At 47.0% G+C, this 27,032-nt stretch overlaps 1 protein-coding gene across 2 annotated transcripts; it reads right to left on the bottom strand.

The window, feature by feature from the left end:
- Positions 1–4,021: 4,021 nt before the first annotated feature.
- On the bottom strand, positions 4,022–19,079 carry TPPP3 (tubulin polymerization promoting protein family member 3). Of its 2 annotated transcripts, none has more exons than XM_083452590.1 (5): positions 18,964–19,079; positions 16,340–16,420; positions 10,478–10,671; positions 6,746–6,899; positions 4,022–4,780 (listed from the first exon to the last, which is right to left on the bottom strand). In XM_083452590.1, the coding sequence occupies exons 3-5, from the start codon at positions 10,663–10,665 to the stop codon at positions 4,592–4,594; spliced, it is 531 nt and encodes a 176-aa protein (XP_083308716.1). In that variant the 5' UTR covers positions 10,666–10,671; positions 16,340–16,420; positions 18,964–19,079; the 3' UTR covers positions 4,022–4,591. The 2 variants fall into 2 exon arrangements, with proteins under 2 accessions (XP_083308716.1, XP_083308715.1); XM_083452589.1 differs by lacking the exon at positions 18,964–19,079 and adding an exon at positions 17,796–17,855.
- Positions 19,080–27,032: the final 7,953 nt, after the last annotated feature.

Below are 27,032 nucleotides of genomic sequence, written 5' to 3'. Positions count from 1 at the left end.
ACCATTAGGTCCAGTCGTGACCGAATCTGGGGTTGCGGCGCTCATCTCACTTTGTTGGCCGAGGGAGCCGGTGTACAGCTTCTGGGTCATGTGGCCAGCATGACTAAGCTACTTCTGGTGAACCAGAGCAGTGCGTGGAAACGCCGTTTACCTTCCTGCCAGAGCGATTCCTATTTATCTACTTGCACTTTGACCTGCTTTCAAACTGCTAGGTTGGCAGGAGCAGGGACTGAGCAACGGGTGCTCACCCCGTCGAGGGGATTCGAACCGCCGACCTTCTGATCGGCAAGTCCTAGGCTCTGTGGTTTAACCCACAGCGCCACCCGTGTCCCTTTCTGGAGTAGTTTGTCCCAATGTTCATGGGGCATTAAACCTTTAACCCAGCAGATGGTGCTGTTGTCTGTTCTGCTCCTTTGGCTGTATCCTCAATCTGCATCACACTTTTTCTCTAACAGATGAAAGTGCTATTCTCACTTTTTCAGCCTCTGTGCTTATGCAATTTAAAAAGCATGTTTTCCAGGCTGCCTGTATAAAAGAGGCAGGATAGCTCCCACTGAACTGGAACTGCCAATAGCTGCCTCTCCCATATAATGCCGGCTGCAGGATATTGAAGAAGGGTGCTCTGATGTAGTATCCTTAATATCCTCAGGGCCCCCGTCAGCCAGGAAGATGCAGGACATTAAAACACAGAATTGTATTTGGCAGCATCTAGTCTTCTTTGATACACTGTCCCAAACCTGCCATCCTCAGACAATGACCCTTTTCACACAGGACCCTTAGAAATGCAGAGCAAGCCTCCTTTTGCTGTCTTGGAGAGCAGCAACCTTGTATGCAAGCGCTTCCTGACCAAAGGGCATCTTTCCCAACCAGCCATGAATGGTGGCAGCACCAGCCCTACTGTTAGGTATAGAGTGCAGCTGAGACATCAGGCGAAGATGGGAATGGAGGCAGATGTTGGATGATGGAGGGGTGGGGGGGTGGGGGTGTAGGATGGCCATGTGTCCTACTTCACAGAGAACGGTCTTCTGTTTTCAAGCATCATCAGGGGCAGTCCTCTGCTTGAAGCTGTTCTCTGTTTGAGGGCTGTCCAGCCCAAGTCTGGTTTAAAGGTAAGAAAAGGGCAGCAGGAACACCTGGCCGGCCGTTAACAGCACCTGGCTAGCAGACTGAACCCACCAGTCAACTGGTACCTCCCCCATGCAAACTTTGTGCAAACTGGTATCTTTTTTGGTGATGCAAATCCTCTTTTTTAGCAATGCAACTGGCCCCCTTATCTAGCTGCAACATGGCGCAGAAGCTACCCTATTGCTCTCATATGTTGGTAAACACTACTCTGTTACCAGAAGTAGGATTCAAATCTGATTAGCTCTGTACATGGAATGGCAGGATGCCATCTAGGCCACCCCAGGCAGTCATGTGTCTTGAGCCTGTCCTGAATTGTGTACTATCGAGTGCCTGAAACAAACCCACCCGTTTTGTTTCTGCAATTCCAGGCAGGCAGCCTATGTATTCCCTGGTGGGCAGTCATAGGTAGCCAGGAGGTCTACATTCAGATGGTAGTTCCCAAGTTTGCAACAAACGTATTCAAATTCTGTGTCCAAATTTGCTTCTGGAAGGGAGGCAGCAGCTAGGAAACAACTTAATTCCCTCTGGAAAAGGGGGCCTGAGCTGCTTGAGGTGGAGCCATAGCTCTGCGGAAGAAGACCAGCTTGGCACACCAAAGCTCCTGCATTCAATCCCCATCACCCCCAGGTATGTCTTGGAAAGATTCCCTTCCTGGAACCCTAGAGAGCTGCTGCCAGTCTGTGCAGACAACACTGAACTCAATGTACTATGAATGCTCTGACAGCTTCTTATTTCCTGTTGAACTGAGCAGGGATGGTGGGTCAGCCATCGCCTGACATTCCTCTCAGGAGCCTGCACTGGGAAAACTGATAAAGAGAGACAAATGTGAGGGAGAAAATAGCAGCAAGGCCATAAAAATCAGCGGCTGAGATATTGGCCCACACAGGCTCCAAGAGGCCTGGCAGGAAGCCATTTCCGTCGCAGGCAGAGAATTCCATGCTGGCTGTAAAACAACATCGCTACTCAGCTGGTGCGACTCTCCCAGCCCACAGAAATATCTGGACTCTGGGAGAGCGGGTGCCTGCAACACTCTTCCTGAAGAGACAGGACACTTAGGGGGGCTGTTTGCTTTCTCCCCCACCTCAAGGTGAGAGCACTGGGACCACTGGTCCATCGGGCTCCGTATTGTCTACTATAGTGGTTGGCAGAAGTTCTCCAGAATTTCAGACCAAGGGACATTCACAGGCCTCTCTTGAGATGCTGCAGATTGAACTCAAGGCCTTCTGCATCGTGCAGAGCAGATGCTCCAACACTGAGCCCAGTCAGACTGGGTTAAAGGATACACATAGTGGAGCTACATTCTGGAACCCAGCATAGGAAGAACATAGGAAGGTGGCTTTTACCAGTTCAGATAATTGGTCCATCTGGCTCAATATTGTCTGCACTGACTGGCAGCAGCTCTCCAGGGTTTTAGGCACAGGTACTTCCCAGCCCCCATGAGGAGATGGAACCTGGGACTTTCTGCATAGCCAAAGAATGTGTTCCACCATTGTGTAAAGATGCAGGATTTCTGGCCTTCATGCCACTTTCCTCCCCCACCCTAACACGACCCCCAACTCTCTAACAGGTGGGGCTGGGGGCTTTGGCACCCGAGGGAAAAGGAGCCACTGAACACATACCTGGTCTAGCCTACAGCAGCTGGGAAGCCCCTCCCCAGATGCAAACTCAAAAGGAGGGATAGGGATGGGGTTCACACTGTAATGTGCACCGACCTAATTCGCATTTCCTGAAGTGAAGCACAAACCGAAATACAGCTCTCCTGTGACATTCTCAGGTCTCCAACCAAAGAACGGGAAGGAAAATTCATATATTTGAGGAATTTACGCACAAAAATGCATGTACTGTATGAGGCAACTTACAAAAATGCATTCTCTTAAGAAAAAATTGCTTGCAAAGGATGCATGTATATTAGGCTGAATTCTGGACAAATTAAGAAAAATGGGCACTAAAATGCTTAAGAATTATTAAGGTGGCTTTTTTAAAAAATCACAAAGGGATGCAGGAATGTGGCGAAACTTGGAAAAAGGAGAAAATAGGAGAAATCAGAATTGACAGATTCGCCCATCCCTAACCGAGAGTCAGGCATGAGGCAGTCTCCTTCAGCCGCTTGCCATCCTTGCTTCAGGAGAAGACAACAAAAATCGTTTTATTGAGGTCTGGATCACACGCAACAGTATTCCAACCCAGTTGGGATCCCAAGGGCATTATTTTATGTTGAGAAGCCCTGACTCAGTAGTCTCTTTACCCAGACCAAGAAGATCTCATACCACCACATCAGTTTGTGATATTTTTTTTAAGTCCACATGAAAATGCATTAACATTTTAGTGGACATTTCTCCTGATACATGTTTGAAAGCACTTATGAAAGCTTGTAGCCAATGTTAATTCTACTCAGAGTAGACCCATTGAAATTAATGTCCATCAACTAACTTCATTGGAGGGAAATACATGCATTTTCCCATTAGTGCAAATTTCTCCTAATATAATGCATGTTTGTATGCCGTTTATCCTAATATGCGAATTTCTGCTGGGCGGTTTCCTCTAATACAATGCGTTTTTAACATTATTTTCATGAATATATGCATTTATGGACATACTTCACAGCAGTGTATATATTTCTTGGCTGCAGAACTGCAAAATTCAGACAGGTGTGAAGTTTGAAGGATGGTCACTATTCAGTGTGGTATTAAACAGATTTGCCTTTACATGAGAAATGAATCAAATTTCTTCCCTGTCCTCCCGGGTTTAGCTGTGCCCACCAATGGCATGGTGCCCCCAGCAGATATCCCCCTGAGGGAATGTGATCCTCCACAGGGCGAGGAATTTCCCCACACCTGCATTCAATGTGCAGTATTTAAAAAGGATCAGCTGCCTTGTCAGTTGAGGAGCAAGATGATTGTGAGTAGTACTTTTATTTTATATACTGCTTTTCTGATACAATCAAAAGCGGTGAAATGATGCCAATGGAAGCACTGGGGTCCCCTGCAAACAGGAAGTAGACATCATCACGGGTTGGAAGAGCAAGAGCTATGAGGAAATGCTGTTAGAAGCCTGGGAAGCCATCTTGTTGCCCTGACAGAAGCTTTGTGGCCCTAGAAGCTGCACGACAAATGAAGCTTTCCTTTTATTTTCTCTACGGTGCAGGAGACTCCCATTATTAGCACTAGAGAGGAAAGCAGTGGGGAGGGGGCTGGTTAGAGTGAGGTAAGGGAGACATTTGAGGTGTAGAGGCCTTTGGTAGGCTGCGCAGGCGGGTGCCGCAGATAAAAGTCTGAGTTTGTGTAACTTTGGGAAGCGAGGTGCGTGGCTGGGTCACACTGCAGCTGCGTAAACCATTCAAGGACAGGCACCCCTTCCAGCTATTGCTCTGGGGCTGGAGTGAGGCCGGGCAGAGCCGAACCCCCACGAGGGCAAGGGGGCGTGTCATTAGGGTGGCCCTTCCTTCAAACGGGTGCGGCAGCCGCTCCTATTTCTTCACTTTGGCATCGTAAGTGCCGGCGTGCTTGTAGGCCGACACGTAGCCGCTGTTGTCCACAATGTTCTCCCGTCCGCTCTTCCCTTTGCCCTTCCCGCTCTCGTCGAAACGTTCCTTGTGGGAGCCTGTGTACTTGGACGTGTCGGTGAGCCTCTCCACCGCGCCCACAGCCTTGGCTTTCTGCCAATCACAAAAACAAGGGAGGGGGTCAGAACCATTCTTTGTTCAGCAACGACTACTATCGCCCCTACTTCGGAACATGGCCTCCACATCACCTCCACCTCCTTTACTATCTTCTAGGCAATAACATGAGGAGCTGCTTTGTACCAAGTCCAACCACTGGCACATAGAGTAAAGGTAAAGGGACCCCTGACCATTAGGTCCAGTCGTGACCGACTCTGGGGTTGCGGCACTCATCTTGCTTTACTGGCCGAGGGAGCCGGCGTACAGCTTCCAGGTCATGTCGCCAGCATGACTAAGCCGCTTCTGGCGAACCAGAGCAGCGCACGGAAACGCCATTTACCTTCCCGCCGGAGCGGTACCCATTTATCTACTTGCACTTTGACATGCTTTTGAACTGCTAGGTTGGCAGGAGCAGGGACCGAGCAATGGGAGCTCACCCCGTCGCGGGGATTCGAACCACCGACCTTCTGATCCGCAAGTTCTAGGCTCTGTGGTTTAACCCACAGCACCACCCACATCCCTGGCACATAGAGTACCACTGGCTTTACCAACAGCTCTCCAGCTTTGCAGGTAGCGGTCTTCCCCAGTCTTGCAATTTGGAGGCTCCTTCAAGTGGCACATAAGAGCCCTCCTGGATCAGACCAAAGGCCTATCCAGCTCAGCGCCCTCTACGCACAATGGCCAACGTTATTTTTGTAGAAAGCCCACAAGAAGGACATGAGCCCAGTAGTGCTCTTCTGGAGACTGGCCTTCAGAGGCACACTGGCTCTTATACCTGAGGGAACATAGCCATCATGATCAATAAGTCTTATTCTCAATGATTTTGTCAATCCTCCATGAGGGCTGCAGGTATTAAACCTGGGGCCTCCCATAGGAAAAAAGCAGGAGCTGTATTGGTTGGGGGTGTTTAAGGAATTCAGTTTCCATGAGTTCCAAAGCAGACAGACCTGATCCATACCTGCTGTACTATCATAAAGACTGGAACATAGTTATCCACCCTATTTTACACTTCTCTGAATTTTGTGATAAAGTTCCCAGCTCAGAAAATGAAACAAAATGCATTAAAATGCATATTAAAATGTGTACAGTACTTTTCTTCTAGAAAAAAGGTGCTGGTACTGCATTCCCTTGAGTACCCCTCAGAAAAAGCACTGGACTGTACATAAATACATACAATGAGATAAAAGATTTATATACAGTGGTACCTCGGGTTACATACGCTTCAGGTTACAGACACTTCAGGTTACAGACTCCGCTAACCCAGAAATAGTACCTCGGGTTAAGAACTTTGCTTCAGGATGAGAACAGAAATCGGGCTCCGGCGGCGCGGCAGCAGCAGGAGGCCCCATTAGCTAAAGTGGTACCTCAGGTTAAGAACAGTTTCAGGTTAAGAACAGACCTCCGGAACGAATTAAATACTTAACCCGAGGTACCACTGTAAATGTACATTTTATGATAAATTGTGTATTGAAATATTATTTATACACAAAATTCCATACTGCTTTCTTTTTTGCTAGTTAATGGGATAGAAGAGGTTCATAAACGATCACTTGTGGAATTGGAAAAGGACTGATCTGTCCAGAAGTCCTGAGAGTGAGTTAAGCCCTACCATACAAGAAAGCTGCAATTCACTACTAGAATGCACACTTTGCATACAGACAATTCCTGGTCCAATTCACAGAATCTCCAGGTAAGGCTGGGAAACTCCTCGGTCAGAAACCCTGGAGAGATGCTGCTTTTCAGTGGAGTTCAGGTGGGGAACCTGCGGTCTCCAGATGTTACTAGTTTACAACACACACCATCCCAGGCCATGCTGGCTGGCGCTGATGGGAGTTGGAGTTCAGCAACACCTGGAAGGCCATCGGCTCCCCATCCCTGTCCTAGACCCAACCTGGCCTGCTTCTGGATTCCCACCAGGAGTCTGTTCTGCTTCTTCCTCCAGCACTGGCAGCAGTTACTCACAGTGACGCCCACGTTAGTCGGTTCTTTGCCTGCCACCAGCTGGCAGATGGATTCATACGCTTCCTCTTTGCTTTTGTCCTTAAACCTCTTTGGGGCCAGCTCCTCCAAGGCCTTCTTGAACTCCTCATAGTTTATGACTCTGGCCGTCTTCCCTCTGGAACAGAATAGGCACAAGGGACTCAGGAGCCAAATCGCAACCACCATTGCCCCTCTGACTCATACACCGGGGGTGGGGAACCTTCTTCAGTCTGAGGGCCACATTTCCTTCTAGGCAACAGAAGGGGCCATAGGTCAGTGATAAGTGGGGCCAGACGCAAAAGAGGGTAGGGAATGAATACAAATTCTACCTTCGTACAGTAGGCTTGTTTCAATACACATTCACACCCCTTAACCACCTCCTTCCAGGCAACCCCGAACCATTATCAGAGTTCAAGAATACATTCCTGCCAAGCAAAAGCATGCAAGGAGGGTGTCCTGGCTCCCAGTTGTAGAAGGACAAGAACTTGCAAGTTCCTCCCATTGTTTAGCTGGGATTTGGTTCCGGGCAATTTCTACCACTCAATCTATTCCTGCTCTCTGGAGCAACAAAGCACAAGTCCGCTTCATCTTTTACATGACCTCCCTTCAGATATTTGAAGACTGCTATCATGTCTCCTCTTAATCTCCTCTTATCTGGGCTAAACATACCCAGCTCTATCCTGGGTGTCAACTTCTGGACAAGCTCTAGCTTGTCAACATCTTTCTTAAGGATGTGCCATACAGAAGTGGACATGGTACTCCAGATGTGCTGTGACCATTGCAGACTAGAGTCCACTTCATCCGATGTAGTCAGGCCAGACCAGACTGTAGTCCACAGAAGCTTATGCCATAATTAAACTGTTCGTCTTTAAGGTGCCACAAGAATCTTTGTTGCTTTTAAAGAAAGAGACTGTGTACACATTACCAGCTTAAAACACAGCTAGGTCATTCTCAATTCAGACTGAAGTTGGTTTGGAGTGTGTATGCAACTTAACATGGCTACATCTCTGAAAATCTTGATATATACCAGCTAACTAGCTAGAATAACTGAAACATTTGTTTAAAAGTCCTAGAGACTGGGTAGCTGGTGGCAACACCTTTCAGTGCTGAACGCTGACAGCTTCTGCAGCAAACTGGCAGAAATTGTCTTTTTGAGGCCTCAACCCCCAGAGAGGAAAGGTATGTTTGGAAGGACCACAACAAAGGTGCTTCCAGACCAGGCCCACTATCCTACAAGTACCAGTCTTCAATCTGATTTTCTACATGCAGGGAAATATTGGGTATGTGAGAGAGCACTCAGATATGCAATTCCTCATTTGTGGCTTTAGGTGACGCCATCCAGAAAATAGCTTTACTTATTGATTCTGTTGCCTGCATAAACCAGAGGCAGGGGAACTTTTTCAAGCTGGAAGTCTACATTCCCTCCTAGGCAACCTTTTGGGTGCCACATGCCAGTGGTGGCCAGAGCCAGAAGCAAAAGAGGGTGGAGCAATGGAGACTGATTTTACTTTTTGTACAACAGGCTTGTTTCTACACAGACTCACACACACAGTTCCCTGCCTCCATCCCCCAACCAGACAAGCACGAGTCATCATCTGAGCTGCAGGACACATTCTAGCCAAGCAAAAGCAGTCCAGGAGGGCGCAAAGCAAGGCTGGAGGGGGTTGTGGCCTGAGGAGAGTCCTGTGAGCCAGAGAGACTTGGAGGCCACATTCAGCTTCCCCATCCCTGGTATAAGCTGTCCCTGAGTTTCAACCAGACTCAAGTTGAGAACATGCCAAGAGCTTTCCCCAAACCACTAACTGCAACCATTCCACACACCTCTGAGAAATGGGGCTTCTGGTGGTTAAGTCACACGTTAAGCTTAATGCACAGCCAGGCATCTATGTCTCAGTTTCCTTCAGAAGCTGGGCCTGCCCTGGGGTCACAAGTCTACATATTACACTTGTGTGCCACTATGACTGTTGTTTTTTTGTTAAATTAATTTATAGCTGCAGAGGGCCTTACTTGCTGTTGAGATCACTGCAAGCCCAGAAGTTAGGTCTATCACTTCTCTCCCCAACTGTGATCCCACCAATAAAAAAATTTTAAAATCCTCTTCCCGTCATTGCTACAAAGCTTTAAAAAAAATCCAGCTGGTGGCAATGGAAACTTTTTAGTAAGGCATAAGTCTCTCTGCAGGAGGGATATTAGGAAGGTGGAGGGGTCATAGCTGAAGAGGGAAAAGATATACCTGGTGGGCTGGCCCAGCTCATCTCTCTCTTTCTCTCTCCCCCCCCCCCACATTAAACTGTAGCTGTTGCTACTGCAGCCAAAGTGCTTTCCATTACAAGAGAGTTACACTAGCAGCAGTCAATAGCTGTTTGTTTGTTTTTTATTTTTGCCAGGACCAAAGGCTTAATTTCTCAAACAGCAGCTGACATGGAGCAGTTCAACAGTACAAACAAAAGTGTTCCTGCCAATATTGCTGAATCAAACCGGGACAGCACCATTGAGCAATGCCTGCTCAGTCTCCCCAGAAGCACAGATGTGAAACACAACAATGCCAAACTGAAGCTGGCATTGAGCCAAAGAAGCTGTGTGTGTGTGTGTATCTTTTTAAGCTGGTGCTTGGCATTGACACAGAAAGCTAAGCCTCTTTTTTGTGGGTTGGGCTGTTTTCTGCTAGGTTTGTAGTCTGGCTACAGACATGGTTTTTGAACATGTGCAGAGTTTCTGTCCCTTGTCGCCAGTAATGCAAGTCATCTGGAAAATTATGTATTGGAGTAAAGAAAAAAATTCACTGCCCTTCATCAGTTGAGATCTGGTTTATCTATTTTACTTATATTTAGTAAACAGATAAACATGTGCTGTGTTATTTTTACAAGTGTGTTATAAAAATATCTCAAACATTTTATCCAGAAGACAAAAAATAGATTAGGAAGGTATTTGGTTAAAGTTGTAAATCTAAGCATGTTACCCCTAGGGAATAAGCACCATTGAGCACAATGGGATTTCCTTCCTAGTCAACATGCATAAAATTGTGCTGTAAGTATTTGACTTGAGGGGAGCGGGGTTCAACAGGGCATAAGAAGTTGCCTTATAACAAGTTAGACTATTGGTACACCTAGCTCAGTGTTGTCTATGAATTATGTGGGGTGGGGGGTGGTAATGCTATGGGATCTCTTCAACTTGGCAAAGCTTATATAGACACACACACAAAACACACACACTAGTATATCTATGGACATTCTATATAGTATGCATAGGATGTATATTTCTTTCTGAAGGTGGTTGAAATGACCACAATGGTTGTAACAGCAAATAAAACTGAAATTGCCATAGCTTAGGGCCTCATCATGTCTTAATGAGGCCTTGCCTGGTAGGCATCTTTTGTGCCCTATAGTAAAACAGAAAATATGAATGGAAGTCTGGGGAAGGGCTGTAGCTCTGTGGAAGAGCATCTGCTTTGCATGCAGAAGGTCGCAGGTTCAATCCCCAACATCTGAGGCAGGTATGGGAGGGAAACCTGCCTGTTAGGGTACCAAGGATCTGATTTAGTATAATGTGTCTATGAATTAGCTCATTGGGCTCTTGCTTCCAGGGTCAGGGCTTCAGAGCTGTGGCAAAGACTTGCCCACGGGTTTCAGTCCCATCCAAGTCTCCTCGGTTTTGTAAATTAAGAACCAGCACAAAGCAGAACCAGAAGGCAGTGAGATGGAAGCAGGCACTTACTTCACCTTGCTGAAGACAATGTCCACATCTGTGCTGGTGACCCCTTTGCCATCGGTTACTTTACAATCCTTACACAGTTTGGCCCAGTTCTTGCCATTCATTTCTTGCCCTGTAGCTTTGGTGTCGCCGTAGATGGCAAACTTTCGGAAGCTCTCCTCCAATGAAGCCATGTCTGTGCTCTCAGCCATGATGTTCTGTAAAACACACAGGGGGCTGCTCAGATCCAAGCAACAGGCATTGTGTGTGCCATTATGTACAAATTTCCAAAAGCTCCTCTAGACATTTCACCCTACCTAGGGATGGTGGAATCTGTCAGTTTCATTTTCCCCTCATTTATCATTTTTCCCCAAACTGGAATTTAGTTCTCCACATTTTCACAGCAACAATTTGCAATTTTTGTTAAAAGTGTGGGGGGGGGGGAGTCCTTAGGAAAATTCATCAGCATTTTAGGTCACCTTTCTCCTTATACACATTTTTGCAAAGGAAATTCCCCATATATAATGCATTTTTATATCTTGCTTTCAGTAATGTATGTATTATATGAACACTTTACTCTAGTATATGTATTATAGTACACATTACAAGTAATACACCTAGAGAGGTGTATGGGGTACTAGGGGTGGGGCAGTGCCTATGATGGGGGATACATTGCACTCCTTTTGGAGTAGTTTGTTCACTTTTGGTCCCCATCTGCACTCAGCTCTAACCTGTGGCTCCTAAAAACTGTCAGCATGCAATAGCGGCCACACCCCAGGAAACGACTTTGACAGGCTGGCTAAACTAAGTGAGGGTAGCCAATGTATCTCAATCCCTTGGTGAGTTAGGGACTTTCCCCGCACGTGAAGACAGACTCCAGTAGATTGTGTAGATGAAACCAATACTGGGTCAAACAGTTAAGAAGCCAGTTTCTGCACATGCTGTAGAAGGAAGAGGGGGCAGATGGTGCTTGTCAACCTAGGAAGATAACCTTTCTAGGAGAAGGAAAATCCTGGTCCTAAGCCTCCGCTTCCTTGTGGGATATCTTTGGGAGAAGAAAAGGCTAAGGAGTAAACCCTACACAAATCCAGAATGGAGTCTCTAATACGGTTGGATGGCACCATGTATGCCTCCTTCTGGAAACTGCTGCAGCCAAGCTGGTGCCAAACATATTGCTCTGCTTTCCTTTGGACCACATCAGTGAGGCTGAGAGAGGGGTCTTGTCATCTGAGCAGCCCAGGACCTCCATACACACTGACCAGGCTTGCACCCTGGGGAGGTCATTTCAGTGCTGCTAACTCAGCGGTTTGCCTTCATCCCTGGAGGCATGATCCATTGTCTCTCGAGACAGACAGATGCCAACCACTTGGCTAGAGAACTGAATTGCAAAATCTGGAGAACTGCAAATTTCCAAAGGACTGGCTGTGTTTCAGTTCACAAATTGTTTTAGAAAGTGTGAATTAGAAAAATCCACATTTAAATGCAAAGTAAATTGGATTTCTCCCTGAGCTCCATTGTTGGTCTTAGTGCACTGTTTGAACAGATTTATTGGTTCCTGAGATAAATCAGGACATCATAGACAGAGCACTTTTCTCAAACATTCTGTAGAGGCTTCTGGCTTTTTCAGATTTATCATAAACTTTCCCCCTACTTTTGAAGTTCAGTATGCGAGCACCATTGTTGTCATAATCAAAAAAACCAGCACATGGACAAGAGGAAAGTGCAGTATGTTAAGGAAAATTGCTTTGCAAAAGTTGTGTGTTGTAGGCAAAAAGGTGTCTATTAGCAGAGATCTTCACAAAAACGCTGATGAATTTTCATGAGAGATTTTTTTCCAAGTTTTTAAATTTATTTTTGCAATCATCTATGCAAATGTGGAGAACTAAACTTAAGATTAGAAAATGAGGAAACAAGGGAAACCAAAATAGACAGATTTGCCCATGCCTAGCAAGAGCAGACCTATCTTCTCAGCAAATGCCCTGGCTTGCCCTGTGTCAATGCCAGCACTAACTGGAATTTCCCCGCACAATTATTAACTCAATCCACTGCTACTTTGGGGAAACGCTGTCCATTTCTCACGGACATTTCCCCTCAGCTATCCCCTTGCTCGGGCTCCCTGCCAAGATCCACCCATGCCCGGGGCAGGCTATTAGGGCACTAGCCAGCCTGGGGGGCCTGCCAGGTCCAGGATCTTAGTTACGGCCTGACATTAAACAAAAACAGGCATGTGGGCTTGGCTGCTGGGGCGGCCACAGTTTGTGTTGCCTGGCGACGGTTACTAAGGGCGGGTTGTGCTACTTGGACGTGGTTGCTCTGGGGAGGATAGTGTGGATTAGCATATGTACTTAACTCCACACTAACGGACATAGACATGCGTGTGAACTTTTTTCCCTTTCTCTCTCGCCTTAAAATTTCTCCTCTGCTGGATGAAGGTATCTCCTGCAAAGGAGCAGTGGAGCTGCAGGCCCTACCCAACAGAAGTCACAGCCCACTTAGATGTACATGAATCTGCATGCACAGAAATATAGTGGTACCTCAGGTTAAGTACTTAATTCATTCCGGAGGTCCGTACTTAACCTGAAACTGTTCTTAACCTGAAGCACCACTTTAGCTAATGAGGCCTCCTGCTGCTGCCGCGCCGCCGGAGCCCGATTTCTGTTCTTATCCTGAAGCAAAGTTCTTAACCTGAAGCACTATTTCTGGGTTAGCGGAGTGTGTAACCTGAAGCGTATGTAACCCGAGATACCACTGTACACAGCAGCAGGTGTACTGGGTGCACAACTGCCCCCCCCCCCAAAAAAATGGGCACAAATTATGAAGGTTTGGCCATTTGGAAAACTGCAATAACATGCAGGCATATTAAACTATGGCTTTTTAAACTGTGGGAGGGGGGTTATCTCTGTTTGTTTACAACTATGTTATGTAGTTTGTGTTTTTATATTGCAAACTGCCCTGTGATGCTCAGATGAAAAGCTGTATAGAAATTTAATAAATAATAAATTAAAGAATGGTGGTAATGTACAGCTGTGTACTTATCCAATAGCAGAATCCTTGACTTTGCAAATGTGGAGAACTAAACTCAATTAGTGTACCTTGGTCAGTGTGCTTTACCCCTGAGGCACACACGCGGTAACCCATGTGAATAGCCACTCATAATTTAACTTTTTAAATTATCTGCCGCAGCCCTCATCCAAGAAGCTTGAAGCTCAAACCTGTATGTGTTTTCCCCAAATGTGCATCATTTTATACTTTACTTACATTGAACCTTACACTCCCCAAAAGGCTGGTTTGAAGGCTCCCTCTCCAGCAGAAACATTGTGCATGTCTTACATTTTAATGTTGTAAATTTATTTTATGATGTAAACTGCTACATTGTATGATTGAAAGTTTTCCTTTCATTCTCTGTTGTCCTTTGTAAAAGCCTTTGGCTATATACAATAAAACTGACTGACAGGACTTGCGGCATGTTCTATAATAGATGCCCCTTTGACTGAGATTTAGGTTGACCACAACCTGTGGGCCCCATAATTTGTCTCCCTGGCATGCAGAGGTAGAGATGTTTGCACAGGTGAGCAAAGCAAACTGCAGGTTTTCTCACTTTTCACACAAAAATTGAGACGCATGCACCTAAAGATTGGCTGAGACTCCCTTACTCACATAGGAGCCCTGATTGGTTGTGAGTCACAGTCGCAGCCAATCAGGGATCTTCTGCTAGACAGGGAGTTGCAGCCTATCAGGACTCCCTGGTACACGTCTCTGTGTGTTTAGGGATAAATGCTGCAGTTTGCTCTCAGAGGGCATCTGTCTACCCCCACAGTCAGAGACATAGCACACAAAGAGCTGCACTTTAGGGACACCCACTTGCCCTTCACACTCTACATGTTTACTGTGGGCAACGTCAGTTGTAGCCACAGCAAACATGATTGACACATAAATCGTGAAGCACCCAGGTAGAGGGCAGCAGCTCTTAATCCTTGTATTTATTTAATGTATTTATTTAAAACCAACCCTGCCTTTCTACAGTTGCTCAAGGTATGTATGGATTCTTTCACCATTTGGCCAACGCCTAACTAAGTCAGTCATTATGCTTGGCTTGCTAGTTGCGTCTTCTTCAGAGATCTTAGCTACACAAATACACACATACACAACACAGAACCTATCTAAACAACAATCTGGTTCAGTTCAGACAAGGTATCACATCCATAGCTTGTGCTGACTGTAGTTTAGAACCTAAACCACCATTTCTACTTCCAAAGCTACAACAATTAAACTATGGTTTAGAGCTGCTCGTCTGCTTTCATTTCACGCATTCAGTCCTGCCCAGAAGGTCCAGCAGACTCTCAAGGCATGGCAAAGGATCAGGGATGATGGGAGTTGGTGTCTAATAATATCTGGAAAGCAAGAGGTTCCCCATCCCTGCTATACACTGCTTCTGTACCTCATACTACTAGAAGTGAAACCCTAAAGAAATTGCAACCTTTGGGGAAAAGGAAATATCTGTCATAGCAAAGCCCAGCACTGATTCTTCTTCTGCATGGCTGCAAACTTAAGTGGCATCAACAGTCGGCATGATAGGGTCAGTTCAAATTTAAGAAAGGACCCCACAGGGGCTGCAAAAGTCAAAGGTATATCAGAGCTCAACCAGTGAACATCTAACTCCTCAGCTGGGATGCTCAAGAATTTTATCCAGTCTGCATTTTTAAGGAAATTGGCCTGGCTTGCACTTCTTATACAGAGGGTTCCTCCAAACTGGTGTTTTTTCCAGGGTGTATTTGCAACATGTCATTGATGCAGAAATAGTGCTGGCTTTATACTGGAATATCCAAACATTGTTCCTCTTTTTTAGTTGCTCTGTGAATATTCCCCAGTGTTACCACGTCATTAGTGTATTGAAGGGCCTCTCCGTTGGGCCCTTGGAACTCTTGCCGGGCACACCCCCTCCTCCACCACACCCCTGTCTCCAGGCCACACTCCTCACTAGCCCTACTTCACACCCTCCTTAAGTTTCTGCCTGCCTGGAATGTGTACTTGACTGCCTCTTGCATGCCTGGATGGGAGTTAGAGGTGGCTGAGTAAGTGTGTGTAAAAATTAGCCTAATGTACAAAGGTAAAGGGACGTGGATGGCACTGTGGGTTAAACCACAGAGCCTAGGGCTTGCCAATCAGAAAGTCGGCGGTTTGAATCCCCGTGACAGGGTGAGCTCCTGATGCTTGGTCCCAGCTCCTGCCAACCTAGCAGTTCGAAAGCACACCAGTGCAAGTAGATAAATAGGTACCGCTCTGGCGGGAAGGTAAACGGTGTTTCCGTGTGCTGCTCTGGTTTGCCAGAAGTGGCTTCATCATGCTGGCCACATGATCTAGAAGCTATACGCCGGCACCCTCGGCCAATAAAGCGAGATGAGCGCCGCAACCCCAGAGTCGTCCGCAACTGGACCTCACGGTCAGGGGTCCCTTTACCTTTACAAGGGTAAAATGCACATTCATTGCTCCACCCACATTTGCTTCTGGCCCCTCCCACCACTGGAATGGAACCTTCAGAAGGTTGCCCAGGTGAACATGTGGTCCTTGGTCTGAAAAAGATTCCCTATGCACCCTTTAACCCTTGCTGTGGTCCCAGCTGGAATCAGACCTCCGGCAACTGCTATTTGCAATAGGAAGAAAGCTCCCACTGACTGAAATAGGAGTTTTCCTCTCATTCCAAACAACAGGGGATGCAGACAGAGGGTTAAAACTCACTTCCCTCCACACTGTGGTTCCGATTTGGCTCCCTCTGATCCAACCCCACACTGGCTACTTAGTGTAAAGTGGCCATCCCCAACCTGGGGGATGTCCATTGTAGGGGATTGGGGAGAAATTTGCTTTAGACTGTATTTAAAGCATACTTACCAAATCACTTCAAAGCACTACGTGAACACAGCTATCCTTCAAAATTCACACTTCTACAAATTTCGCAATGCAATTCTCCACCTATGTAATGTGTACAAAAATGCATATACTGTAGTAAACATGCATATAAATGCAACGATCAATGAAAATAACAATCATAAAGGCATGTTATGCAAAATTACAAACAAAAATGAGCATATTAGAATAAATTTGCACTAAAATGTTGATAAGCTGTTGTGGAAATGTGGAAAACTTGACTGGAAAAATGAGAAACCAAGAAAAACAGAAATCGACAAATTCGCCTATCTCTCGAGGGTCTTCCCAAAGGGCTTTCGCACAGAAGATGGAGCAGCCTCGTGCACTGTTGCTTCAGAATGCAGAGCACAAACTAATGGGTGGAAATTGCAGGAAAGCATATTCCAGATATACCTCCGAGAAAGAGCTGTCCAGCAATGGGACACGCTGCCTTGGGAGGTGATAGGCTCTCCTTTGCTGGGATCCATCCATCTCAGTGCTGTCTTCACTGACTGGCAGTGGCTCTCTTTGGCTTCAGACCAGAGTCACTCCCTGTCCTACCTGGAGATGCCAGCGAATGACCCAAAGACCTTCTGCATGCAAGCTTCTGTCACTGAACTACAGCCAGCTTGCCTGGTGCAGTTTTCTATTCTGCCAGTTCAGCTGAACTGCTAGAAGCAGAAGCCTGAGAAATGATATCACCAAGCCAGAACAATGCCAGCGGCACTCAAAGGAAAGCATCTCGCTGGCCGCTTTTCTGCAGGCACGTAAATCCAGACATACACAAGACCAGAGGGCTAAAGGCACGGTTGTGCATGATGCCAAAAGCACCTCTGTAAAACATCTCTCAGGCTTTTTGTGTGCATATGTGCATTCTCAACATCCAAAACAAAAATCAGAAGAGTCGCTTTTAGAAGCTGTATACCAAGTCAGACAATTTGTCCATCCCGCCCACTATTGTTTACTACTTTGTGGCAGTGGCTCTACAGGGTCTCAAGAGCTGTTTTTAAGTATGTTTAATTCATAATTTGAACGTTTTATATTTTTTTGGTAAACCACTTAGAAGTTTTTGTACAATCAAGCATTGTAGAAATGTTTTTAAATAAATAAATAAAATCCATGCAACCTGAACCTTTAACTGGAGATGCCAGGGGTTGATCCTGGGAAGCTGCTGCATGCATCCATTTGGGATTATTGTCACTAACGTTTAAACTGCACAGACGTTACAGTCCAAGATGGGCAAGAGGAAACCCCTAACTTGCCATTTTGTGCCTATTGGTCTGTGCTGGGATTCTCCTGGAGGTTACTGAACTAGATGAGGATCCAGATTTAATCATGCTTAAAGAAGACCCATTGATTTCGATGTGTCTGCTCTAAGCACAACCAAGTCTGGATCCAACTCTGCATTTCTAAGCAAGAACGAACACTCAAGATTCCTTACCACAGGTTAGTTATGTTTCAACAGTTAAGAGGTCACGGGTTGCAAATTTTAAAATACATCAGCAGATGACGGGCGGAGATTCTAGAAAAGAACAGAGCAAAAGGTAGACAAAGCAATGTCAACTCACCCATGTTCTATGCAAAAAGAGATGGGGGGGGAGAATCAATTTAAGGCATCAGGTAAAGAAAAAAAAAACCATCAAAAAGAAAAAAAGGCTGCAGTTCAAACACACTTTTCCAGTAATAAGTCCCACTGAACTCAGTGCAGCTTATTTGTGACATGCAAAATTATGTTATGCAAATAAATAAATTCCACTGGGGGAAAATAAACAGAGAGCGCTATCTTCTGCTTTCTATTCCACAATGCTATTCACAACATGCATACCCTGGAAGAACTAAAGAGCACCTAAAAGAAGCTTTATACAGAGTCATGGGTGGATCTGCCGACTCAAGGCATGTGGTGCAGATCTAGTGAGTCAAATATTCATCAAAGCACAGCTGATGCCAAGCTAATTCCTCCATTTCCAGGTTTGCAGACACAACACAGGGATTTCTAACAGAGATTGCTCCCGTTGACAAGCTGCCCATTCTCACAATCTGGTTAGTTAAACAAGCAGGGGAAGGAGGGTGTACCCGGTATTTATATTATACATGCACAGGGAACTAGGAAAGAGAAGGAATTATTCCGAATTAGTTAGTCTGGAGCCAAGTGACATCATCGCCTCGGGTGCAATGCTGAAAAACAGAGGGAGACCCCGCCACAAACACCCGCCTGGACGCAGCACCCGCTGATGACCCTGCGACAGCAAACATCAAGCAACAGCCTCGCGGCCGTTGTTTACGTGGAAGTAAATAAATCCCATTGAAGTCACTGGGACTCCCTCCCGAGTATGCATGTAGAGAATTGCAACCTTAGCATAGTGATGGGAATAAACGAAGAGATCGTCGGAGGTACATTGACTGAGAGGAAGGGAAGGAGCGGAATGCAAAGGTTTGGTCAGCATGCCTAGTGGGTGGATGCAGGAGGAACGGAGAGACGGGGGTTCCCCAAGCCTCCAGCTGCAAGAAGCCTGCATTGCCCACGGGGATGGGGATACCCCGGTTCCTCCTTACCCCACTCCGGATCCCCCTCGCCTGGCTACGCCTTACCCCCCGCGCGCGCTCCTTACCCTGCTTGCCTTCCACTACGCTGCGCCTTGCAAAAAAAGGGGGGAGAAAACCACCCCTCTGGCTCTTGGAGACGCGCCGCTGCCGGCGGGGCGAGGCTCGGCTGTTGATTCCCGTCTCCATAGAGACCCCAGTGACACAGCGCGGGGAGGGAATAGGAAGCGGCGGGGGGGGGGGGCGTGCAAAAGCGAGGAAGAGCCAAGACACCTCCCTCCGGGGAAGAGGGAGGCGCAGGCGCGCTGGGCAGCCCCTCCGCCCGCCCCAACGTGGGCCTGGCGCCAAATGGGCCATTAGTGCGACGGTGGATGATGCTGAGACCTTGGGATTGCTGCTGCTGCTGCTGCCTCCGGAACATTAGCGGGGAATAAATGGATGGCATCGCGCGGGGGGGGGGGGGGCAGCAGGAGAGAGAGATGCTTATGTCATCCTGAAGTTCTCAGCAACCTTTTCCTGCGCGCCCTTCTCTTTCCCCAAAGCGGGAGGCTTAGCCCACAAAGACCGCCGCCCCCCGCCTGTGCCAAGACTCTGAGCCCGGGTCATCTAGTCCAACCCCGTGCAATGCAGGAATCTAAACTAAAGCATCCAGGACAGACAGGCACACAACCTCTGCTTGAAATCCTCCAAGGGAGGAGAGTTCACCACTTCTTGTGGGAGTCTGTTCCACTGTCAAACAGCTCTTACTGCCAGAAACTTATTCCTCATTTATTGTAACTTGAATCCATTGGTTTGGGTCTTCGATTCCGGAGCAGGAGAAATCAAGTTTGCTCCATCTTCCATGTGACAGCCCTTGATATTTGAAGATGGCTATCCTATCTCCTCTCAGTCTCCTCTTTACCAGGCGAAACATACCCAACTCCCTCAACCATTCCTCATATGGCTTGGTTTCCAGATTCTTGGTCATCTAACTCAGTGACTGACAGTGGCCCTCCAGGGTTTCAGGTGGGAGAGACATTCTCAGGCCTACCTGGCGATGCCTTGGTTTGAACCTGGAAGCCACCTGCATGCTCTGCCACTGAGCTCTTAGGAGCTCTAAGCTCCTCTAAGGAAAGCAAGTGATTGCATGCATATCCTGCCCCCTCCCCCAGCCATTTCGGTGTTTAGAAGTCACAATGCAGTGGTAGAGCATCTCCTTTGCAGGCAGAAGGTCTGAGGTTTCATCCCAGGTAAGGCTGGGAGAGATCCCTGCTTGAAATCATAAAGAGCCACTACCAGTCCGAGTGGACAAAACTGAGCTAGATAGACCAAAGGTCTGGCTGAGTAGAGGACAGCTTTCTATGACATACAATTAAAGCCCATGGCTTCCAGTGACAGAGCCCCCCCCCCACTGTGACTAGTTGTAAGGGCGCAGGCAGGTGGGGGCAGGCTGAAGACAGGCAATATACCACGTTTGCCCTGGTAGTGGGTCAGCCTCCATTCGACTTCGATGAGACTTTGACTCATCTGCCATTGTAGGCAAGAGACCTCTTTCAACCCAAGGGCTGCATTCCCCAGTAAGCAACCTCCTAGGTGGGTGGGTGGGTGGGGCCAGACAGAGCAATGGGTGTGGCTTCTTTGTTCAACAGGTCACATTATAAATTATAATAATAATAATTTATTACTTATACCCTGCCCATCTGGCCGGGCCTCCCCAGCCACTCTGGGTGGCTCCCAACAAAATATTAAAAACACGATAAAACATCAAACAAAACTTCCCTGAACAGGGCTGCCTTCAGATGTCTTCTAAAAGTCAGATAGTTGTTTATTTCTTTGACATCTGATGGGAGGGCATTCCACAGGGCAGGCGCCACTACTGAGAAGGCCCTCTACCTCGTTCCCTGTAACCTCACTTATCACAGTGAGGGAACCACCAGAAGGCCTTTGGCGCTGGACCTCAGTGTCCGGGCTGAACAATGGGGGTGGAGATGCTCCTTCAGGACAGACCCTGTGGCAGCAGAAGAGAACAGGGAACTCCAGAGGAACTGGTGGGGTGTTGTTGCTGCTGCCCCCTGGGGTGTTTGCTTCACTCTGCTTAATGGTAGGACCAGCTCTCAAAACAAAGACTAACAAAAGTTGAAGTACTTTTGAGTCTAAGTACTTCAGCAGCACAAGGCTTTTTACATGTCTAAATGAGTTCGGTGAGATTTATTTCCAGGTAAGTGTGCGCAGGATTGCAGCCAAAGAGAAGACGTTTCCATCAACAGGAGATGTTTGTCTTTGGCTCCCACAAAAATGTGTTCTTGTCCCATTACAAATCCCACACATGACTATTAAACTGACTGTGCCATCTAGCAAGCAGAAATTAAAAGCACTGTGTTACAAGGAGAGAGCACTTTCTTTGACCAGTCAGGATCCATTGATTAGCTGGGCTATTTTTTATCTGTACATCAAGCTTTTAAATGTGTGATTTATGCCATCTTAAATCAAAACATTAGGTGAATAAGCTATAGATAGTATCCAGGACTGTTTCTATTCCTCAAGTACAGAAAACTTGCTACTGCAGACAATTCAGAATATGAATAACCTTAGGTTCCTAAACATAACAAAAAGCAGTCTTCCAGTCCTAAAGGTTCTGAAGAGTACCTGCACATTTTTCAAGGCTGGTGAACACATCAGAAATGTAGAGGGATTTTGAATAGGATTTCTAGTGTTGCAGTTACCTGCTTGGGACTCGGCAGTCAAACCACTGACTATATGCCTGTTCCCCAAACACACTGGGATCCAATTCCCATTTGCCTATGCAGAGCAGAAGTTCCAGTTGCCCCCCACATATAATACAGAGAAAGAAAGCACTAAAAGAGGATGCCTGGTGTTCACCCCTTAAGAGGTTTGCCTTTGCATCCCAGAGAAAGAGAAGCTTGTTCAGAGTAGTAGAGGATCTAAGGATGTCACACTTATTGTGTGATTTTTGATTTTGCAAAGAAAAATAATGGGGTACAACTAGAACTGAGAGAAGCAAAAGAAGGAAGATTTTGGCCTCCAAGTGGTTCTAAAAATCAAACGGTGGGCTTGTAAAATACCAAGAAACATATACTCCAGTGCATTTGGTTCAAAACTACCTTCAAGGGCACTGATGGCAAGTTAGGTTCTCTTCTCAAGCCAATACGATCTTTATTTTCAATCAGTGTTCCTGAAGAAGGTTGTTTTCAATCAAAACACATTCTCTTTTTCCCCCTTATTTTACAAATACTGCCTTTTATAATGGTCACTTCCATACAACCTGTTTATTGAACTTTTATCTTGATTTGTTTGTGGAAAATTAGATGAAGTTGTGTCAAGCAAGTGTTATCCACACTTTTCATTGCATTTTCCTATACTTTCCTTATTGCAAAAAGCACAATATTTGGGGGGAAGTGGGCTTGTTTCACAAGAGCTCCAAATCAGCTCTAATTAAGCAGCCTGGGGGGGTGTATAATGGGGTCACCAACCAGCATCCTCAGGTGCTATAGCACCCATGAAGTGTGTTGTATGTGTGATATCCATAATCAGGACCGGCAGGACATAGCTGATTTCCCATGGTAAGCACAAGGTTGTCAAGGGGTAGCTGTTGCCCTTTTAAAGCCATCCAGTTTGTTGGCCATTACTGCCTCTTTGTTGGCCATCACTGCAAGTTCCATAGTTTTAAATGTAAAGATGTGCTTCCTTTTGTCTCTCCTGAATCTTCCAACATTGGAAGGCCCTGAATTCTAGTACAGTGGTACCTTGGTTCTCAAACAAAATCCATTCCAGAAGCCCATTCATCTTCCAAAACATTTGAAAACCAAGGCACAGCTTCCCATTGGTTGCAAGAGCTTCTTGCACTCAGTGGAAGCTGAGGTTCAGGTTCCAAAAAAAAGTTTGAAGCATTTACTTCTGGGTTTTTGGTGTTCAAGAAACAAAACGTACGACAACAGAGGCATTTGGGAGCCGAGGTTCCACTGTATTATGAGAGAGAGATCTGGTTGACCCATGTGGGAGCAGAATGCTGCTGGCCTGATTGGCCTTTGGTCTGATCCAGTTGGGCTCTTTTGCGATGCAGTTTGAAAACTAAGGGAGGGGCCTAGTTGAAAATAGCACAGACGGTTCTCACACTGCAAAGCTCAGATGAGCTGAGAAAGCGAACAGAAGTTGAAGGCTGCACAGTGCCATTGCCATGGCTGGTTGACCACCGGGAGTGGTGGCCTGGCCTGGTTTCCAAAACCATGTGAGAGTTTTAACAGCTTCTATCCTACCCACGGAAACACCCTAACTGAAGTCAAGGCTGCAGCTAAGTTCACAAGGGGCTGTGCTTAGGTGTTATGCCTCTGGCTACCCATTGTGTAACTGTTTTGTTTAGGGCAGGACACCGTTGTTAGGCAAAACCTGCATGACAATCAGCAACTGAGGCTGAGGCAGAGGGAGATGAGGACACAGACCTCTCCATCAGGTCAGCTAGGACCAAGGGAGGCTGTTCCATTTGGGCAAATGGGGCTCTGCACTCAGTCTGCCTCCACCTGCCTGCCTGCCTGCCTTTACACTTGCATCTAGTCCAGGGGGTGGCCCAGCCTATCAGCTTCCTCTTCCTCAGTGTTGTCCCTTGTAGAACTCAGCAGGGAGGTGGATGGGGACAAAACTAGAAAGAGCTGGCTTTGCCTAATCTTGGCGCTGACTTCATCTGCTGTTAGGCTCTCTGTCTCCTGACCCACTAGTCCAAATGGTGACCAACCACCAATTGATAGGACTTATTGCCATTTGGCTGCTCACATGGAACTGTCTCCTCCAGGGCTGTTTGACCCAGTCATTCTGCAAGCAGAACATTTTTGGGTACCTGAATGTTCTGATTTTCCTCTTCCCTCCTCACCCTCTTTTTCTCTTCTGCTGTTGTGAACCTGAGGGCAGGGCATGTGTCATAATTTGCTCTTTCTGCCTGGAAAAAATAATTGTGCCTGGCAAACTTTTATGTTTCTCCTTCACAAACAACCTAATAAAGGAGTTCAACACGTTTTATAGCCCTGTTCCCTTCTAAATGAGCACCCAAGAACCAGAGTATTGGAACATTGACCAGAGGCGTTGGGAGCCTTTGTGATAGTGGCTGATGTCAGCACGGAACAAAATGCACATTGGCTCATTCTTCTGTTCCCACAGTCAGGCAAAGGCTGAGCTGATGTGGCCGGAACTCCCAGTTCTGTGACCTCCTCCTCAATTCCAGCGAATGGGATTCAGCTCAAGCTTAAAGTCTGATGGAGTCGCATGAAGGCAGCTGAACAATTCCCACCTGTGGCTCTCTACTACTCTGGGACTTACAACACAACTTCTTCTTTCTCCTTGCCTTCTCTCCCTTGCTTATTCAGCCATGCAAGGGAAGAAGCTGCCTGCCCTCCCAGCCAGGCCTCCAAGCAGTTGTGGGAGCAGGGCAGGTCGTTTGTGTGACACACACCATCAGGAATCCAGAGGCTCCTGCAGCGGGAGACCAAAAGGGACCAGAGATATCTGTTTGGCCCCCATAGAAGGGATCTCCATGGTGTCAGGGAACATCTAGATCAAAGCGTTGCTGCTGCTGCTGCTGCTGCTTCCGCCGTGGCCTCGCCTCTTGGACTGTGGGGGAGGGAAGCAGGCAGCAAGCTGGGGATGGGGTGGGAGAGGTCAATGGACGGTACAAGCCGTCACTGCCTTTCACATGCGGTATTGTTTCGCTCTGAATGGAGAGGATGCCAAGAACAGAACAAACAGGCTGCACAACAGAGGAGAGGAGAAATGTTTTCGGCTGTAGTGAAAGCAAAGGCGTCTCCACGGCAGCAGGCCCTGTGCAGCTAGCAACCGGGCAGGGCTGAGCCAACCCGCCCCAGCCCATCAGCTGCATCCCAGGGTCCCAGAGGTGTCACCTATGACTCTCAGCAGGAAGGGAAAGCAGGCATTCCCCATGCAAAAGGGCTCCCTTGGGAAATGACTCTCCAAGCTCATTCCCAGCTTAGAAAAGGGTTGGCTCTGACCCTTAGGTGAACTCCCTAAGGCAGATCCATCTCGGCAGGACTGAAGGTTTTCTAATTGCCTAGTTCTGAGCGGGGCTGTAGGGTCTCCTGTGAACCCCCACCATCAGATTAAGAAGTGATGCAAACGAACTCCATGTTGCGTGTTTAGCTTCATGTCATTTATACCAGTTACTGTATGTCATCCATTCAGAGCAAAAGAGCAAGAGTTTTCCTAAAGATTGAAGTCAGGTTGGAGAGTCAGAGGAAGTTTTCACCAAGTGAGGCAAAGGGGAGCTGCGCTAATGCCCCTTTCATTTGGACTGCCCACATCAACTAGCTTTCTGAGCTTTTCACTAGTTGCTGCCAAAAATACATCTAAATATGTGGACTAGTCACTTGCTTTTGAATAAAGAAAAGTTGAGAGGATCAGGTTGCCAACTTTAGCACTAGAAATCCACAAAGACACAGACTCTCCAAGGCATTTGCCATGATTGGCAGACAGCAGCAACTTTGTTTAACCATTTTTGAGGTTCGTCACTATTCACCCCTCTCAGACCCTGATTTTTCAAACGTGGAAGGAGTGGCAGGTAAATAAAGGATGTTGAGATTCTCAAATCAGCAAGACTTTTGGTTCTTGTTTTACAGAGGGCAATTTCAAGGTCTGTAAGTTGGCAGCATCCTCTTTGAAAGAGTGCTCTGTTTCAGGAGTGGGGGGCCTGTGGCCCTCCAGATATTGTCGGATTCTATGTCCCATCAGCCTCAGGCAGCCGGGAAAATGGTCAGGGATGATGTGAGCTGTAGGCCAACAATATTGGGAGTGCACCCTGTTCTATTTGAAGGGCTGGCCAGCCCAACTCCAGTTTAAAGATGAACAACCCTATGAAAGGAGACCAGGCGTCCTTGAAGGTGCCCATCAAAACTTAGCACCTTAGACGGCTATCTGTGCTGCCACACAGGTCACCTGGTCACAGTCTTCTCCCACTGTGGTGAGCTGTGTTGCATTTGTCTTTAAAATGGTGACCTTTAAAAAAAATATAAATATGCACCTATACATATAAATTAGCATGTGCACATTTTATGCAAATCCATGCTCTTTTTTGTGACATTATATTCCCTCTTTTTTTGGCAGTGCATAAAGGTCCACCTTCCTTGCTGCACTTACCTGAATGAACCTCCCACACCTCTCCTGCCTGAAAAGAACTGGTTGTGAAAGTCTAGGGAAAAATTGCTAGCTGCCCAGAGACCTTAGCAAATGCAGCCTTATGCGAACCATCCATCCAGGACTCAGATTCTGTACCCTAACTCAGTGGTGCCATCAAGTCCATACTTTCAAGCAGAAGTCCAGAGTCCCACTCCACACCAGAAGGAGCAAGAGGGTTGGGCAGACACAGTAAGGCTTGCACACCACATTTTGGTGAGCCCACATTACAGACCCCCCTTGTAAGAGCATAGAGCATCAGAGGCAGCCCCCATATCCCTCAAGCTTGCCTCCTCCCAACTGGTGGGTAGCTAAGCCAAGCCCACTTTCAGGGAGCTGGGCAGATCTTCCACTCCTGTCCTTGGCTGACAGTATAGCACTCTAAAGCAAAGCTTGCTGGTTTACACCGCCCTACAAACCAATTGCCTTAATTAGATTTCCCAGCAATGCCTTGGGCTTTGAGCCAGCCTGCGTCGATCGATCTGTTGGCAGGGGAGGCCGGAAACAGCCAGATCTTAGGAGCTGCACTCAAAAGGTGGAACATACTGATGATCAGATCAACAACCAAGGCAGCCTAGCTGGCTGGGGCTGATGGGAGCTGTAGCCCAGACATCTGGAGGGCACCTGGTTGACAAAGGCTGATCCATGGGGCGCACATCTGTCCTTCCACACCCTGTTTTCTGGTGCTTGGCGTAGTGTGGTGAAGTCACTCCCTTCCTCCTGGCTTGCTCAGCACAAAATCTAAGAGAGGTCTGCAGTCCTTGGGTGTGGTCTGTCAGCTAGCATCATGTTATATCTGGGCTAATGGAGATTCTATTATTATGCAGCTCTGATCCTATTTATCACACTGGAACACCACGACTTTTGTTTCAGCAGCGGCAAAGGGAGGCTAATGCCAGAAGCCATCTGGAGAGCCCTGCAACATTTGTGGGATGGAAATAGGGCCATGCTTGTAAACACCCTGCTTCTC

Source organism: Podarcis tiliguerta, assembly GCF_965153285.1.
Source record: "Podarcis tiliguerta genome assembly, chromosome: 8".
Classification (NCBI taxonomy): Eukaryota; Metazoa; Chordata; class Lepidosauria; order Squamata; family Lacertidae; genus Podarcis; species Podarcis tiliguerta.
This window is presented reverse-complemented; position numbering and strand designations above follow the sequence as displayed.